We start from the raw sequence: 19,147 nt of genomic DNA on the forward strand, positions 1-19,147 counted from the left end.
CAGGAAGAGAGTGAAAGACAAGTGTTCCATTTGTCTTTATTCAGATTTACAAGTGCTGTAAACTGGCTGTCAAACTAGAAGAAGAGAAAACCTTGGGGGATGTGGTTTGACTAGCAAAGGAAGGGAATAAGTCGGGTCTAACATGTGCCCCAGATTTGTAACAAGTAGATCTCAAGAAGTAAGGTTTTATCTCAATAGCCTGAGAATCCAGAGCGTTTGGAAGCCCTCAAAAGTAAAATATAACAATATAATCAAAGGTAACCCTTGCAAAGAGGAAACAAAGGGGCCTCTGAAGAAGCCAAGCCAGCTTCCAAATTGCCCATGGTCATCTGCAGAAGATGGAAGGGAGGCCTGGGGCCAGGGATGAGGAGGTGGTACGGGTGCTTGCTGAGGATTTCAGCAAGAAGGCTGAAACTCAAGCTTGCAAAATTCGCCATGGACAATTTGTACAGGTCTTTGAAAAGGCACATTCAGAGCAAAAATGGCTTGGATTAGATGGTGCTGTTTTATTAGATAATAAAGAGAAAGCAAACCCTGAAACTCAGCGATGATTTCGTCCGGCTCCTTCATTTTGCCAAGATGCACTATAGGCAGAGCCTATTATTAAACACCCAGATCTCATGATTCTTGGTCCACTGCTGCGTCTGCTCTCCACCTGTCTTCTTAAAAGTCTGGACTCTGGAACCAGACCACCTGTACAGAGCTCTGTCTCTCAGGAGCTGCATGATTTGGGGCAGGTTACCTAATTTTACATGCTTCAGTTTCCTCATCTGTCAAATGGGGATAATGCTAATAACAGTAACTACATGGTATGGTTGTTAGTGGGATTATAAAGCCCTTCAAAGAGGGTTGGGTACATGGGAGGTGTTATATAAATTCTAGCCATAATATTAATGGTTAGTATTACTTCCAATTTCTACATCAGGGAGAATCATTTTTAAGTGGGAAAGACCACAACACCAACATGGGAGGGGTCTTCATGGTAATAGTTACTTGGCTCTGGGTGCCACCTGAGGTCTGATATAAGAAATCCCTTTCTCATAAAAAGAGCTATCCAACAACTTCTGGGCTGGTGGTAAGGTAGATGCTCTTTGTCACAGGTGGAGTTCAAGCCAAGGATGCAGAAGGCAGATTCCTGTGTAGAATGGAGGCGGGACCTAGATGACCTCTAGGGGCTCTGATCCTAAGGGTCTAGGATTCTGCTACCTTTGAGACTAGTAGCCTTGGGGACAGTCACATGGCCGGTCTCCTGGACATGGAAGTGAAGAGCACAGTTTGTAAGACTTTTCTCCTCCAGCTCCGTGTAAAAGGACAAGCTCTGGTGTGACATCTAAGACTTCCAAAGACTCATGACTTTGAATTTCTTTATGGAGAGCTGCACACCTGAGAATGCCAACACAGAAGGGAACATATTCTTAGATCTGGCTCAGTACAAACCCTCTAGCCAGGGAGGATACTTCATTCCTAAAAGAGGAGTAGAAATCTTTGGGGGTTGGGGGGGAAGGGAGATACATTGGTCAACATTGTTCCCTCCGGGTCCCCAAACCCAGGTTAACAGTGAAGGGCCAGGATGCCAGGAGCCTCTGCCATGCTGCCAGGTGGGGCCAGCCCAGCACGAAGTCCCATGCCAGCGACCTCGGCTCCCTCTGCGGGGTACTTCCTAGGGCCTTTAATGTTTCCCCAGGAACTGGCGAGGGTTGCTTTTCCCTCAGGGTTTATTCCCTCTTGGTTTATTTATTGTATCTGCCTTCTCGTCTCGCTGGCTTGAAGATCAGCACGCAGGTGTGCAACGGGACTTAAGTCCACGGGTCTCCTCTAGCAGCGCCACCTGGAAACCCGGCAACAGGCGCATTTTACTGAGTTCTCGGGCAGCAAATCCGGAGGGGAAGGGGTCTTTTTCGGGCCAGCTAGCCGATCTGGAAACCCTGGTCCCAGGATCAGTGGCCAGGACTCCCCGTCGGCCTCCAGCCCCAGCGTGGCCGGCGCGCACCCCCTCCCAGCCGGGTCTTCTCGGTCTGCCAGGGGGCTCGAGTTCGCTTCCTTCCCCCCCGCCCCCGCAAAGCCAGGCTTAACCCAGAGCTTCATCTCCTCCCCTGGAGGGTCTCAAGTTGCCTTCCTCTGGTGGGAGGGCACCACACTTCCCCGTGCCGGGCCCTAATCTCCACCCGGCGTTTCCAACAGAGTGGCAGGCTTCAGCTCTCCATCTGCGCGCCTTAAACCCCATTTATCTTCTTAGCGCCTGTGTCCTGGCCGGCCCCGCCCCCTCTTCCTCCTACGCACCCTCCCGCCCCCCCCCCCCCCCCCCGCAAATCACAGACCCTCTCCTCCTCCCTCTGCAATCCCCCTTACTCCTAGTGCGGTGGACCGGCTAGAGCAAGCTTTGGAGGTGTTTGGTAAAGTACCCGAGGAAGGTGGAAGCGACCTAGAGGGGCGCGGCCGGAGGAGAGTATACCAGGGGAGGGGGAGGCGCCGCACGATTTCAGGCTCAGGACTAAGGCAGAGGGTCCTGGACTCGCAGTCACCTAAATCCTGCCCTGCGTCTCTAGCGGTTGAAGTCGGCCCCTCCTAGCGCCCCAATCTAGGTCACCAGCCGGGAAGGGCTGCGCTGGGGGTCGCTAGAGGGGTGATGCGCGGGCTCTCTGCCCTAGAGATGGGCGAAGAGTAAATTGTCTCAGGGCCTGCCCCTCTCACTTCCACTCGATTGTAATTCCATCCCCGGGTCTGTCGAGCCTCCCTCCCTCTCTCCCGCGGCCAGCCAGTCCCTCCCCGTCGGCTTCCCTCGCCGCCCCCATCCCCGCCCTCCAACCCCCACCCCGCCCGAAAAGCCCTGCTGCTCGAAGCCCGCTTCACTCCCGCACGCGGATCTCCCGGCTGCTGTCCTGCCTCCGTGGACTCCTCCGTGGTTCCCGTCCAGCTCCTCAGCCCTTCACCTCCTCAGCTCGGTCAGGGGATCCGCGGGGGCCGCGTCCTCCGACGTATCTCAGGAGACGCCCTTTCCCTGTGCGCCCAGGACTTGGTGAAACTTCGCAGGCGCCCGCGGTGAAATGGATTTAACTCGAGGCGTCTTGCTCCGGCTCTTGCTCCTGGCTTCCAGCCTCGGACCCGGCGCTGCGCCGCTCAGATCAGCTCTCAGAAAACCAGGTAATGCTCTCGGTGCTCCCGGGAGCATCACGTCCGGAGCGCCCAGGTCCCCGTCTCTAGCGAGGACCCAAAGCGGGCAACGCACCGCCTCTCTCACCCCTGACCAGCGGCACTTAACTAGGTTCTTCTCGGCCCAGAGCCGAGAAAAGACGCCAGCCTCGCCCTCCCCCTCCCAGGCCAGGCTGTTCCAGGGATATTTGTTTGTTAAAAGAATGATCTATTTTCCAGACACAGTAGAGGTGGAGGGCTCTGTATTTGACCACAGGGAGCTGAGAGTTGGGGCAGCGATCATGCTGTCTCAATTACAAGGATTGCAACTGTGCAAGAAAAGTCAAACAGCTCCTCCTGTGTCTCTAAACAGCTTATTGAATTCATATTGTTCAGAGCCCAGCGATTTCCTGTTAAGTGTCTGAAGATTTGCCTGGTGTACCCTATGCCCATCTCCAGCCCTTCCCACGCACTGTGTAGGGATGTGGCCTCTGCTGTTAGGATCCTCTTCCACTCTGGGGCCGTTTTCTCAGAAAGGAGCACCCAACGGGTTAATTTTTACCGTGATTTGAGCTCCTGTCTTTGCTCTGCGATTTAAACAAAGATGTACAGCGTTGTGGGCTCTTACAGTGAACTGCTGAGAACCCGAACACACTAACTTGCATTTTCTCTAGTTACACAGGCAGAAAGCCTTACTGTGTTTTTGCCTACTATGGTTTGGCCTGTGTGGTGAGATTATTCAAAGTAGAACATTCTAAGCAAGAAAGTTCTAAACATTGTTTCTCGGATAATGAGTTTTATTCCTCTTTGCTGAGACTATATTTAGAATTCTGAAAAATCTGTTTTTTCTTAGTTTACTTTGCAAGCGGGGTTGTCTTATGGTAGTAATTACATCGTATGAACAATGGAAAACAATATAACTTTATTTGAATACAGTCTGCAAAACTTTGCAGAAAGCACAGTTTGTCTTCACAAATAATGTTGCCGTTAGAAAGAGACAAACAGGGGAAATTTATCAGAGGGCAAAGAAAATAATCTTGGCAGGTTCCCATATGGCTGCTTAAATATTTTCACTGCTCCGGGATCTCTCCACTTGGAAATATGACTTGTTGCCTTTCTGCTCTGGAAGATGCCTTCACCCTTCAAGCTTCATCTATTATCACCTGCGCCTTGCTACCTGCCTTGGAATTTATAATTGTTATTATAATCTGAAGCCCACTTAAATTATGAGCTATTCTAGTCCCACTGATCATTCACTTTGGAGAAAATAACAGCAGTCCCAGGTGATATTATATTAAATTGTTTCTTTCCTACACGCACACAGACACACATCTTCAAGGATTTCAATGAAGGGCTTCTTTCTAACTTTCCTCCTTAAAATACCCACATGTGATCATCTGCATTCTGTGGGTTTATTTACATAAAATCATCTAGTCACAATTTTTGAACAATGCATAGTTATACCTGTAGTTCTTAAGCATGAGCAGTGTATGTAGTGTTCTTTTAAGGATAGATTTCAATTCGTTTAAGCAGAATTTTTTTAAAAAGTATTTCACGAAAGCCTGCTGTGTAAAAACTGCTCGTATGGTTCACCATATTTCCTTTCTTATTTTCTGTAGTTCCTCTCCTCCAAATATTTCCTACCTGGTTCATCCAGGGTTTCACTCTGTTATTCATGCCATGAATATGCCATGTTGGTCTCTTTGGTTTTATTTGAAGCATAGATAGGGTGTTGATAGTGGAAACTCTACATTTTAAATATTTTAGCACATTAAATATATCAAATTTGAGGTAAAAGGAGTGTTTGGACTAGGTTCAGCCCAGGAGAGTTTTTCATTACTTGATAATTTTATCTAGACACTGGCTTTCAGGTTGGAAGGCTGCTCAGATTAAAATGACAGCTACTTCATAAACTTTGGGGGCAAATATCCTCCTGGGCTCATTTACAACCCTTGGAAAGATTAGTTTTTGATCCAGAGAATTGGTCGAGATTAAAGACTGAATGTGCCCCACTTGGCTCTGATGTGAACAGCAGCCAGCTGATTTATAATCTTCCCCAGACACCAGCAGATCCTGCTAGTATCCATACAGGAGTTTCTTTGTACCTTGTTTCCTCAATAGAAATTGATTTGTGTGCAGTACTTTGAAGGTAGCATGGCTACCCCTAAGGTGTACTGCAACAGTCCTGTTTTATTTGGCTGACCCTGTCTTTCTCCTCACACCCCTAAATCTCCCTTTGACAAGTTCGGCTTTGTTAGAGAAATCTTGGATTCAAAATCCACCTGAAAATTTCCCATCCCCCATCTACTCCTGGTGAGAAAAAACCAAGCAGCACCTTCAATTATGAGTCTCATTTGGGTCCAACATGGACAACTTTTCCCTCCACCCCAAGATAGATACTCCTCTGTCACCGAGTGTTAATAAAGAAACCTCTGCATTTGCTGAGACTCACAAGAAAGAACAATTCGCAAGTTAAGTCAAATTAAATAATAAAAAGGAACATTAATTAATTGCTTTCTACACTGTCCTAAGAACTTGACACATACTGATTTATTTAATCAACCCAACAGGTCTGCGAGATGGGTACTATTACTACCCCTGTTTAACTGAAGAGGAAATTGTGGCTTAGAGAAATTAAATATCTCACCCAGGGTCACCCACCTAGTAAGAGCCTGAATGGGAATGCAGGCTCTGATACCCAGGAGCAGAAAGGAGTCCTTAGCAGCCCGGTTAGGAGAGGTGTGCAACCCCTCAGGGAGGGTGTCTTCCCCCTGGATGAATGGGGCGGGGCTCCCAAATTCGAATCACAGACCTGACAGGAAGTGAAACACCCTATTGTACAGCTGGGCTGAGCATGACCAAGGGACTTGCCCAAGTTAACCTCAGAAGCTCAGCTGGGACTAGTACCCAGACCCTCTTGAGCAGTCTCCAGTTCTTCCCTTACCCAGAGTCTCACCAGGACCTGTAGGGAGGATTGTTGTGCCTCTGATGTAGGGCAGTGGGGAGGGAAAAGGAAATCCAGACACATCTGCTGGGACCAGCATGTGTCAAGCCACGTGTGTTCCCACAGGCAGATTGGTAACTTAACGGTGTTAGCTTAACTCTCTGGCACAGAGAGAGGGGCTGGAGGGCTGCGTGAGGGCCCTGCCTTTCCTCTGCCTTTCCGGCTGCCTGAGGTCCCAGGGTCAGTGGGACAAGGTCAGGTCAGGGTTCAGAATTCAAGGTTTTCCCCTGGAGGACTGGAGATCCACAGTCATTTTGGCGGGGAGATGCAGGTCTGTAATCTTTTCCTTTCCACTTTTTCCTCAGTGTTTCTCTATCTGAAAAAGTGGACTAAAACAAAGATCCAGGGAAACTCAGAAAGAAAAAAAACAAAAGCCTGGAGGACCAGAGCACAGTTAGCGCAAGGGCAATGTGCCTTGTCGGTTGCTGGTGAGGAATACATGCGCCTCTAGGTGGTTTCTGCTGCTACTAGTGTGAGGCTGAATGGCTAAAGGGTGAAGCAAAGGTCAGGGGTCATCCTCTTCTACGTCCCCCACCCACCCGGGATAACCTGAAATTCACAAGAGACTGGTTATGTCCTCACTTAAAGCTCTCACCCAAGTCCCTTTCCCAAAGCATGTAATCTGGGGGGGCTCAGCTCTTCCAGATGTCACCCCCCCCTTTCCAACCAACCCTACTCCTCCGCAAGGCTGATTCAGATTGTCTTGCTTCTTGATAAAAACTGGAGCGACAAACGCCCTAAGGGGGATTATATATATTTCTCCCCAGCACCTAGCTACTAGTGTCCTATGCAGTTCTGGCACCATAGCAGAAATATTTCCCTCTGATCCTTCCTTCCATCAGCCCTCCTACCCTCCCATTTGTTTCCACATCATACCTCATCCCTATAAGGAAGCCCCTGCCTCTCTTTCTCTTTCTCTTTCCTTTGATCCTCTATGAGGTAAAGGGACAGAGAGGTCACGGTCAGGAGTAAATGTGTATAACATGAGGCAGTACTTTTTTCTCAGAATTCTTTCTCATGGGAGAGTGACTTGACCAGAAAGGAATTGAGTGGTGTTTTTCTTTTTGGCTTTGTTTTTGTTTTTGCTTTTTGTTGCTTCCCTGAGCCCAGGGCTTTAAAAACCTTAGAATTCTTCTGGGAGTAATTGTCCATCTGTTCATGGGTTACTGTAGCTCAAAAGTGGTCCAGTGAACCAGAGCTAGATTTCTGGAAAACAGGGACTCAGGTGTCTGAGGTGGAGGTGGGATCTCAACTCCTGCAGTGTTATCCTGGGGAGCTCCTGTCTTCTCCTACCTGACCCACTAGGCAAGCAGGACTGTATTTCTCCCAACGGACTAAATGAGTGACGTGATATAATGATTGCAACAGAGAATCTTTTGAGCTGGTCAAGACCCTTGCCACTTGTTTTGGTCACAGCAAGTTGCAGGTAGTAGAAGTGCACCTGCTATTTCAGGGATAAAAAAGGGAAAGGGTGAGGAGATGCTGCAGAGACTAAATGGCAGTTTGTAGGAGAAACCCCCCAAACCCATCTTTGATTGCACTGGTTGTGAACCGTCGTTTCGAAGAAGGACCCCAAAGTGTGCTTCAGCCTCCTGAAATGAGCTGGAAGACATTTGCTTCCTTGAAGAACCCCGATCTCATGGGATGGGGGTCTGGGCCTGGGGGCAGAGAGAGACTCAGGTGAAAATCAAATCAAATTTCTGCCAGCGGAGGGCGCAGTTTCCAGAGCTGGCACAGAGCCGATCTTAGACTTCTGACCCAGGCGAGTCACTGCTGAACTTCAATGTGTATAAGAATTCTTGGAGTGCATCCCAGACATCTGCTTTTTTAAACAAGAACCTCAGGTCACTTGGTGCATGTGGTTCACAGTCCACACTTAGGGACGTGACGGAGGAGAACTTGGGCTCCTCCCATAGCCTCCCTGCCTCCACCCCAGGTACTCTCCGGTACCCTGACAGCCTCCACTTCGACAGCAAGCATCTGTATTTCAGCCAAAACAACCCCAGTGTTTAGACTCTCTGCCAGGTTTCCGAATGTTGGATTCGGGACTTGAGGTCCTCTGAAGGACCCTGAATCAGGACATCTCTTCTGGGCAGGTCATCCTTCTACTCACCCTCTTTCCCAGTAACCCCGTCATTGAGAGATGGCTGCACACGGTGGGGACACCCTTCAGTAGCATCAACCAGAAGCCAGGCTGTATATGACCAGCCCCTGCCCCTCATTTCCTCCAGGCCCATTCCATCCCTGCTCCCACGCAGCTCCTTCTTTCAGGCAGGCTTCTCCTGGCCGAACCAGAAGGCTTGGGTGAAAGCACAGACTCTGCTATTCAACAAATTTGGGTTCAAGTTATGACACTTTTTAAAAATTATTATTAGTTACTTGGTGACATAGGGCTAGTTATATTAGCTCTGTAAACCTGGGTTTCCTTGTCTGTAAAAATAGGATAAGGAAAGAACCTACCATTTAAGGATTAAGTGAGGTAATACATACACCAAGGCATTCAAAAAGGATTAGAAGCCTGAAGCTTGAAAACAATGTTTATGAAATTGGGATTGTTTAATCTGGAAGGGGGTGTGGGCGGGAGAAGAATGTGTTTATTTCCAGGCATCAGAATAATTAACATAGACACTTATGAGTGCATGTACTTTTATCCTTTCTTGTACATGTTAATGTATGATTGACAACATAATTTTAATTTTACTGAGTTGTACAATTTTTTAGATAAACTGACAAATAAGAAAGACTCTTTGGTCAACCACATGCCTTGGTTTGGGGTTTAGAAATGTGGCTGTGAGGTTTGTGGTCTTGCTTGAGTAGATTCTTTTGAGAAACAGTATCCCCAAGGGTGATGGACAATTTTTGTCTCGTAATTGTCATGTGGAGGTTTTGTTCCTGAAAGAGAATTATCCAGACTGACATGTGACTGGGAGTCTGTGAAAATCTCCATGAAGCTAGAGAGCTAAGAAATGGTCAGGGTCTGCTCATTGATCATCAGTTTGGAGTAATTTATGAGCCACTACCAGTGACATAGAAAGATAGAGACTGGGCTCCATTGGCTCTTCCTTTCTTATTAATGATTCGTGCACTTCCAGAGCTGTAAAAAAAACCCACTTACCCCAGATAACCCCACCAGCTTATTTTAAGAATCAAAGGAAATAAAGCAGACTAGGGCTTTGAAAGAACTGAAGTGTTACACAAAGATGGGATGTTACTATCTAATAATACTCATACTAATTATTATCACCTTAACCAACCAGACCAACCAAGGACACACTTTCTGAAGCTTTGATCTCTTTTCCAGTCTCTTCCTCCCCATCCCTGTAAAGACACTTGAAGATTCTTTCTTTGTCTGACTCTGCAAATCCTGAGCAATTTAAATCTTAACACTTGTGTTTGCTGACAGAGCACCCAAAATCCTGAATCAGATTTAATGCAGTGTTAATGCTATTTATTTTTCTTGATGCAACAAGTTTATATTAGCCAGTTAATGGTTTACATTGTGCAAAAGGAGTTGTATCAGCAGGTACTTTTCTGTAACATCTGGGCAGTTGGAAACATAATACTTAAATACAACCTGAGTTTAAAGCCTTCTTTGGACAGATGGCTAATTTTATTGATCTAATCTTACACTTAGGAATAGGTCCCATTATCCTTTGCTGGTAATTCTTAGAGTGAGCAGAGACGTAAATAAGCTGGATGATGGCTGTGAATTAGACGCTTGTTTGCTTGTAATTTATTTTTTAAATACTTCAGTATAAACAGTCATGGTGTGAATTACTTTAATCTCTACCCTAAGGGTGCTTAATTAACATTTGAAGTAAACCAGGATAGAAGGTACCTCTCTGGCATAAGAGTTTACATCGTTTTTTAATGTCTTGGTGGCTGTGTCATACCAGTGGTTAAATATTTTGAATTCACCTCTGTGCTGGCCAGGAGTCTACACTCCAGGGCTGGTTAGTTACCACTTGAAGAGCTTTACTATGATGTCTACTCTCAAAGGTGGCTGGGAAGATATTAGAGGGATTGTTAATTGGCACAAACAAATTATGTTAGAAATAATGTTTTCATTGGTGAAATATGTGATTGGCTAGAAAGATTGTACATGCCCCTCTATTTTTGCATGGACAAAGAGTAACAATTCAGTAAGCCCAACAATCAAGCTGCTTTGGCATTGGGCCAGAGCTCCATTCAATCCTGTATCTTCCTCACTTAACAGTAGATTCCTTTGCCTGATCACTCTGGATGATTTGTTGATTCTGCCCTTAGAACACTGATGCATCTGCCTCAGCAAGGTGCTTGCAGCTGTAACAAACAACTCTAAATCTCAGTGGCTTGACATAAGATTTATTTTTCATTTACTCCAAGCCCAAAGTGAACGTTTCTTGTTGGGCAGCTCTCCTGGGCTGCCCTTCTCCAAAGGGTGACTTGAAAACCTGAGTCACTCTGTCTTTAATACCTTCACCTTGTAATGCCACCATCTTTATTTTTTTATTTTAATTAAAATTTTTTTTTAATTTTTTAATTTTTGGCTGCACTGTGTCTTTATTGCTGCACACAGGCTTTCTCTAGTTGCAGCAAGCGGGGGCTACTCTTCATTGAGGTGTGCGGGCTTCTCATTGCGTTGGCTTCTCTTGTCATGGAGCACAGTCTCTAGGCACGCGGACTTCAGTAGTTGCAGCATGTGGACTCAGTAGTTGTGGCTCGCGGGCTCTGGAGCACAGGCTCAGTAGTTGTGGTGCACAGGCTTAGTTGCACGGGCTTAGATCTTTCCAGACCAGGGATCAAACCCATGTCTGAATTGGCAGGCTGATTCTTAACCACTGAACTACCAGGGAAGTTCCTACCATCTTTAAAACGGGCCTCCAAGGTGTCATGGAAGGTAAAAAGAAAGAAGGCTTGTGTGGGAGATGTTTATGTGTCGGGCCAGAACGCGGTCACAGGGCCTCAACCTAACTGTAAGGAGGTCGGGAAATGTAGTTCAGCTGTGTACACAGCAAGACAAGGACCAGACGTTGTGGATTGTCTCTCATGCAGTGCTTTGGAGTTCCTAAAAGAACAAACAGGGATGTTAAAAGAGTAAGTTATTTGAGAATTTTTGCAACTTCCTGCCCATCAATTGTTCATATATGTGGCAGAATTTGGCCTAGAATTTGCTTTCATTGTAGTGTACAACGTGGCTGAAAAGCAGATAGTTACCACCTATCTTGACTTGTTGGAGGCTACCATGATTTAATAAAAGTTCCTAAAAACCAGGCAGCCAAATTGACTTATATCAGTTTACAGTAGGGTCCAAAAATAGGTATATGTTTACGTGACTACATGCTGTTTGTTGCTACATATTTCCTACATTTTACAAAAAGTAAAATAAATCCCTTTTAAAAGGTAAAATAACTACTCAGTGGGTTAGAGTGAATTTCTAAGGAACGTCAACTAGAACTTCAGTTTTTACCACAGTTTTCTAGAAGCTCCTTCTATTTGTATCCCATAACAAAAAGGAGTATTCATGGTAGAATAATTTATTCAGTGAGAGATGCACCTTAAAATATAAAAATCATTTTTTAGACACCACAGCCTGCTTTGATGGGGATGAAGATGATCCCCCCAAAATAAATTGATATGTTTTGTTGAACCACTGCACTTTTCAAAGCACTTTTAGAGAAATGATCTCGTTTGATCTTGTAACACTTGCCCCACTGGGAAGTCAAGAGCTGATGACTTAGCAAAGAGGAAACAGGCACAGCCAGGACATGAGCCCAGGTTGTCAACCCATAACCCCTGATGCTTCCCATCAATCCAGAGGTTTTCTTGCAGCTGATGGATAAGAGCATGATCACTGTGATGGCCCTGAGTCTAGCTCTGCAGCCAGGAGGGACCCTGCCAACAAGACTTGCCCACGTTTTACTCGCAGAGGCTTCATGCGTGTCACAGGACACTCTGTAGAATGAACTGGTACTGCTTTCAGTCATACTCCTGACCAGTTGGTGTGTGTTTTGCAGAATATGTGATGACTGAGGGACTGTTTGCAAATGCGAAGCAGCTGTAGTGGCTGGAGGATAGCTCCAGAGTCCTCCCAGTGTCTCCTATAGAAGATCCTTTTGGGGTCTCAGGGACACCCAGGATACTCAGGCTGGCTTTGTTGTTCCTCCCAGCTTCCCATTCCTCCACTATTTAGCCATCTTCTTTAGTGGAAATAATATTTGCTACACCTTCAATGTGAGTATTTCAAGGTTTATCATTCAAGTCTCAAGGCTTTCTGGTAGTTTCTTCAGCATCTTTTTGATGTTCTAGGAGTTCCTAATGGCTGTAGTTAAACAAGTAAATCATTAGGTTGGAAAAAGAAGTCTTCCTTTGATAGCTATTTTAGAGTAATTGGTGGGCTTTGGCCACAACCTACACACATAACACACATCCCTGAAGCTTGGAGGAATTGTAACAAGAATCCAATCAAACAGACAAGGGTTTGAATCCTAGTTTTAAAATTTATGGCTGCCTGATCTCAGACAGAGTATTTAATCTCTTTATACCTTAGATTTCTACCTGAAATATAAGGCTCATAATACCTACCACAAGGGTTTTATCTGATAAATCAGTGAAATAATATGATGACTGGAAATGCAGCTAGGTAAGTACTTAAACATTTGGTACATAATGGGCACTCCAAAGTTAGTCCATATTAACTAGGTTCTTTTTGATTTATAGAGTTTATGTAGTGGTAGAGATGGTAGTTTTCCCATATTTGATATAATCCCAAATATTGACAACATTGACACAAATGTATAATTGAGCTTAGGCTCCCATGAAAATGGAATTGAAAGGAATTTCATTTCCTTAATCTCATATTATAGATTCTTCAAGTTTATATCATCAAATGATGACTTTTGGTATCTAGATCAGTCATTAAGTTCATTTTATTGATAAAAGATCTGGAACCAGCATCGAGTTTAATAAAAATAGCTCACATCCTTTTTGGCCTTTGTATAAAACCAAGAAGAAAGATCCTGTATCAAGATTATATATAGCTACTATAGTAGTGATAGATTTTCATGTATCAGCTATATGGCTCTGTACCCCAAAAGAGGTTATTTTCAGTTGGAATATAAAGAAAATTTTCCTTAGCTACCGTCTTTACTGTGGTATTAAGATAACAAGTATAAAAGATGCTACTTCTATGATATCTGCTCTCTCCCCATTTTGAGTTAACCATACTCTCTGCCAGAATACTCTTTCTAAAATGCAGTTCTAATCCTGTCACTCTTGGGTTTAATATTCCTTTCTGGCTCTCTACTGCCTTCTAAATTCTAAAGCTGAGCATCCAATGTCTATTAGAGTATGGCCTCCACTTCCTTTTCCTGTCTTCTCACTGAATACATAATCTGTATTCCAACCAAGCTCGATTATTTGCTCTTCCACAGTCCTCCTCTTTGCTTCCCAGTGGTGGACCTGTCCAGTTGATCCATCCCCTTGGAACATCCTTCCCTCATCTCTGCCCAAGGAAATGCAGTGACTCTTCCAAGCATGGCTCAGTGCCATTCTGTGAGGTCTTCACGTACCCTCCCAGCCAGAAGCCCCTACGCTTTTCTTCCATTTTGTCTTGTATTATGTTTTTGATGTACTGACCCATGCCTTGTCTTAGATTTGTAACTTGTGGAGGAAAGCCCTATGATGTCTTCACCTGTGTGTCCCCTCCATCGCCTGCTGGAGTGTCTTGCATTCACCTGGTCTTTCCCAGACAGCTGTGCAGTGGAAAACGATGGCCTCATTTGGGGCAAATACTTTTTAACATGGTGTGATTAATTTGATCATGTTCCCAGCTCCCAAATTCACTTCCTTCCTCCCTCATGATACAGAAAAGGTGTCATTTCTCTGTGCCAACATTTTTTCTCAACCTGAGAAGACATTTGAAAACCCACACTGCCGTGTGATTTAGAGAAGGAAATGGCCCAGGAGTCAGTCTGTAGCAGTATATAATTTAAATCCTACCTCCATGCTGCCAGAGGCTATTGGAATTGTGGGTTTTTAAGGAGCGTCTGATCAAGTCCATACTCTGAAATATGTCATTTTCAATACCCAGAGAAGAGGTAGAGTTTGAAGTAATATGTGGGGCTGCCTTAGACCTGCTTTTTATCATGTTTTGGAAGGTTAAGAAGCAAAGGCAATAATGCTGTTTACTCATACATCAAAAGATAATGGGGGAGGATGAGTTAAAACAGTCCAGTGTTCAGTTCCCCTCCTTCTTCCAGTTGTCTTTGAAAGTAAAGGAACATAAGATGTGTGTGGGAATGGCATTGGCGATATGATAGAAAACGTCAGGTTGCAGGGGAAGGGATAAAGCCAGTCCATCTCTCATAACGAGATCTGACTGTGAGTTTGGGAGGAAAACAGTACTCAACAGTTTTCTTCAGTTTTATTGTGCTGACCCTGGCTTACTTACGAAGATCAATCCTTTAATCCCTGGAAAGTAAAGCAGCCCAATGCCAGAGTGTTTGCAAAGGTTTTTCTGGTCTTTGTTTTGTAAGGACTGTCATACCTGATAAAATGAATGCTCCTGGGTGGCCCAATTGAAAGCAACCAATTGATTGACCCATTCATTGATTAATTTCTTGATATATACATACACATACATACATATATATATATATATGTATGGAAAATAAACTGCATTGTAGTAGAATTAAAAATAAACAAAGTAAATGATATGATGCTGAAGTATTTAAGGGGAAGTAATGTCTGAAATTTACTTTGAAATACATTAAAAATCAGATTCACTGATGGAGACAGGGATAGATTGTTGATATAGGTGCGATCAAAGAAGTATAGTAAAATGTTTATGGTAGCATCCACGTGGTGATTATACACATGTTCATTCTAAAACTCTTTCACTTTTCTGTAGTGTCTGATTATTTTCATAATAAAGTGATGGAAAAATGAACTAAGTATTAAGGAAACCAATGAAATGACTACAGAGTTTTTCCCACACAGAGTGAGGTTCCAACATGCTCTGCCCTGCACCCAAATAACGATGGGTTTTCTACTTTCGTCCTGCTCTTCCCTCCACATTTCCTCTCTGTCCTTCTCTGCCCTGCTCCTTGCTGCCTGGGGCTGGCCTTACTGTATCACTCAGGCTGCTTTGCCCTTTGGCTTTTTGGGATTCAGCTAACGAGAGGCATCGGAAGGAGATCAGAGGAGAGCAGCGGAGAGACTCTGGTGTACGTCTTACCTGATTCCACCCTGCTTTGGTACTGCTTTGCTGGCAGCAGTTGCATTTCTCTAAAACTGCATCTCCTGGCTGTCCTTGGCTTCCAACTCTGGCTGGCTCCAGGAACAGTATTTTCTGCTCTTGTACTTTCTGCCCTGGGTACCGGCAGCATTTCACTGCTGCTGGTCTCTGGGTGCATCAACAGCCCTAGTTGTTTCTCAGAGCTGTTCTTACCTCTGTAAGATATCTTTTAATTACAATCTTTTTAGATTAAGTAAATTCTTCTTCCTGCTGGGACCCTAATTGCTACCTTTGGTACCACTGCTTTGTGATACATGCTCTGTTTCTACTATTTTCCTCCTTAGGTGTAACCATGAGGTTTTGATTTGTGCTCAGCTTGCATTCAGAACTCTCTGAGGATCAGGTCTGATTTAGCTTAAGGATGCCTGCTGTAAATTCATGAAGTAACTGCAAGAGCAATAGAAACCTTGATCTTTTGAGAATGAGCTTGTCCTCTGGGCCCAAATCTGCTGGCTTCTTGGCTAAGAGCACATTGAGATTGACCTATTCATTGCTGTGTGGTATTGAGAAATGATTGCAGTGATGTCCAGGGTTCTTAATAGAAATTCTAGAAACTCAAAGGTTTCTGGAACACATATGAAATGAATGGAAGATAATTCTTCATCTCTTGAGAAAGCCCCCTGAACCCAAATTAACCTCTTACAACTCCAGGGAATTTGACCTAAAGGGGAAGACCACAGTGAGCTTGGACTTTCTCCCACTTCTGTTAGGTTTGTTGCTAGTTTTTATGATGATGATATTTTTTTCAACTCTGTTCTGATTTCTTGGCTATAAATATCTTGTACCTGATATTCTACAGATCAATGCTTATTATTCAAACTTTAAAGAATTAATTAGGTAACACCTATTGTCTTCATTTGGATTTCCCAGGAACAGACCATAGGATAAAGATTTGAATTAAAATAAGTTATATGAAAGATAAAACAAAACAAAACAGAACAAAAAGAGTGGGAAAGTGAGACAGGGAGTCTACTGAAAAGGCAGTCAATGAAGGTTTTCTCATCAAATGAGTTAACACTGTGATGATTAGAGCTTATACTCATGGGAGAAACTGTAGAAAATGGAAGAGAACACATAGCGCAGAGTTTTCCTACCTGAGGGGTGAGGGAGCTGGGGTATTTACATCATCAATTCCATCTGTCACCAAGGGAGGGCTGCTTCAGGGATGGGTGTTAATTTCCTGACACTTCTGGCCTGCCAGGCTTATGGGTAGAGCAGTTTTCTATGTCTTCTGAGAAAATTCTTAGGACAAAAGGTGCAAAGATTGGTAGCTAGAAGTGGGTTGGCCAGCTTTGAAGTGGTGAAGCCTGAGGAATTATGGTGGGTACTAACAGTTCTTCTACACCCATAATTGACTAATTATATTTGGAAACTCAAGACTGAATGTCATTTACCATTTTGATGGACAACCTTGCCCCCTCCCCTGCCCCCACAAGGAGTTTAATATATTATGAGAAGAAGGGGAAAGATGTTTGGATGCTCCAAGGAATTCGAGTTCTTAGTCTCAACCTATATCAAGATTTTCAGGGGAAAAAAATTTATATTGCAGTACAAAATAGACTTTTGATTAAACCAGTTCTCCAACTGGAGATATTCAGGAAGGGTGACTGTTTGGGTTTTAGATTCAAGAACTACAATCACAGGGCTTCCCTGGTGGTGCAGTGGTTGGGAGTCCGCCTGCCGATGCAGGGGACGCGGGTTCCTGCCCCGGTCCGGGAAGATCCCACATGCCGCGGAGCGGCTGGGCCCCTGAGCCATGGCTGCTGAGCCTGCGCATCCAGAGCCTGTGCTCCGCAACATGAGAGGCCACAACAGTGAGAGGCCTACGTACCGCAAAAAAAAAAAAAAAAAAAAAGAACTACCATCACCACCAACCACCCTCTACCCCCCCGCCAAAAAAAAGCTTTATTTATTTGTGCTGAGAAGGCCAGTAGACATTGGAGTCTTCATTGCTTATGGTTATGCTCTGTTATTTATTTATTATTATTATTATTATTTTTTTGTGGTACGCGGGCCTCTCACTGTTGTGGCCTCTCCCGTTTCGGAGCCCACGCTCTGGATGCGCAGGCTCAGCGGCCATGGCTCACGGGCCCAGCCACTCCGCGGCATGTGGGATCCTCCCGGACCGGGTCACAAACCCGTGTTCCCTGCATCGGCAGGCGGACTCTCAACCACTGCGCCACCAGGGAAGCCCGATATGCTCTGTTATTTAGAACTTGAGTTTAGGTTGTTGATTGTTACAGTGGGGAAGAACCCACATTTACGTTTAAAGGCATGCGTTGTGCCTTCACAAAGCAGTAGTGACAGCTAACATTTATATAGTGCTTGCTATGTGCCAGGCACTGGTAACAGCACAGCCTCCTAAGGCTGGTATCATAGAATCCAAAAATTTTAGCACTAGAAGGGACCTTAGGGGTAGCTGTCTAAACCTATATGGCTTAGTGAAGGTAAGTCACTCGCCTGGGGTCATGCATCTTGTTAGTATCAGAATCAGCACCAGGACCCAAGCCTTCTGACCCCTGACCTAGTGCTCCGTCTACTAGACGCACCACCCCTATGACCATGGGGTAGGTAAAGACTCATGTTCTATTTTCATTGACTATCTCTTTCTTTTTGAACTTGGTCTTGCTTGTAAGTTTAGAGGTAATGAACCCTTAGCCCAGGCTCCTGTGACAGTGCCATGCCTGGAGAAACAAATGAGCTGTGAAAAGGCAGCCCAAGCTACCTTCTCAGCTCAGCTCCAAAATACAGGGTCTGTGAGAAGCACCATCTTCTAAGCCACAGAGACCCACAGGTAGACAGACAGTGGTATTAGGGCAGAGAAAAGAGTACATTTGTATAGGATCAAAATTCCCATCTGAAATTATTTCCACAGCATGATTTTAAGTGAATCCTTCTAGGAGGCACCCTTGAAGGGGAAATTGAGGGGAAATTTGTGTCATAAGACAGTGTCAGTGGCTTAGTTAATCACTTGGCTTGCTTCTCATTGTTGGGGATAACCTTGAGGAATTAATCCACTATGGCAAAGTTCCAGGGCATTTTTTTAAAACACAATTACAGTCATACTTTGTCAAGACTGACTTGTACAGAATTGATCCTTTAGAGCTGAGGTTAGCAAATTTTTCTGAAAAGGGCCAGATAATGAATATGTTATTTATTTCATTTTTATTTATTGGGTCTGTATCGCAACTACTCAGCTCTGCCATTGTAAAGCAAAAATAGCCAAGGGCAATATGTAAATAAATTTACATATGTTTCAATAAGGCTGTTTCAATACAACTTTATTTACAAAACAGGCAGAGGGCCACATTTTGCCAGAACCCTAGTCAGCCTAAGCCTTCAGATAGTGTACGTCACCAGGCCTGTTGCTTTCTTTTGTTTGCTGCCTCTATGGTGTCTGTATTCATTATTAATATTATTATTATTATTTTTTTTTTTTCCCGATACGCGGGCCTCTCACTGTTGTGGCCTCTCCCATTGCAGAGCACAGGCTTCGGCCGCGCAGGCTCAGCGGCCATGGTTCATGGGCCCAGCCTCTCCGCGGCATGTGGGATCCTCCCAGACTGGGGCATGAACCCAGCCTCTCCGCGGCATGTGGGATCCTCCCAGACCGGGGCACGAACCCGTATCCCCTGCATCGGCAGGCGGATTCTCAACCACTGCGCCACCAGGGAAGCCCCCATTATTAACATTATTGATAACCTTTTTTTTTCCTGATGAAAGTTTCCTGTGTCCTG

At 44.8% G+C, this 19,147-nt stretch overlaps 1 protein-coding gene across 1 annotated transcript in view; it reads left to right on the forward strand.

Annotated features, from left to right (window-relative positions):
- Positions 1 to 2,953: 2,953 nt before the first annotated feature.
- Positions 2,954 to 19,147, forward strand: part of EGFLAM (EGF like, fibronectin type III and laminin G domains) — a 172,955-nt gene continuing 156,761 nt past the window's right edge. The window contains exon 1 of the mRNA XM_081230395.1: positions 2,954 to 3,141. Coding sequence (XP_081086521.1) covers positions 3,045 to 3,141 — 97 coding nt within the window. The 5' untranslated portion in view covers positions 2,954 to 3,044. The remainder of the gene's footprint in view (positions 3,142 to 19,147) is intronic.

This window comes from Mesoplodon bidens, assembly GCF_964165515.1.
Source record: "Mesoplodon bidens genome assembly, chromosome: 4".
NCBI lineage: Eukaryota > Metazoa > Chordata > Mammalia > Artiodactyla > Ziphiidae > Mesoplodon > Mesoplodon bidens.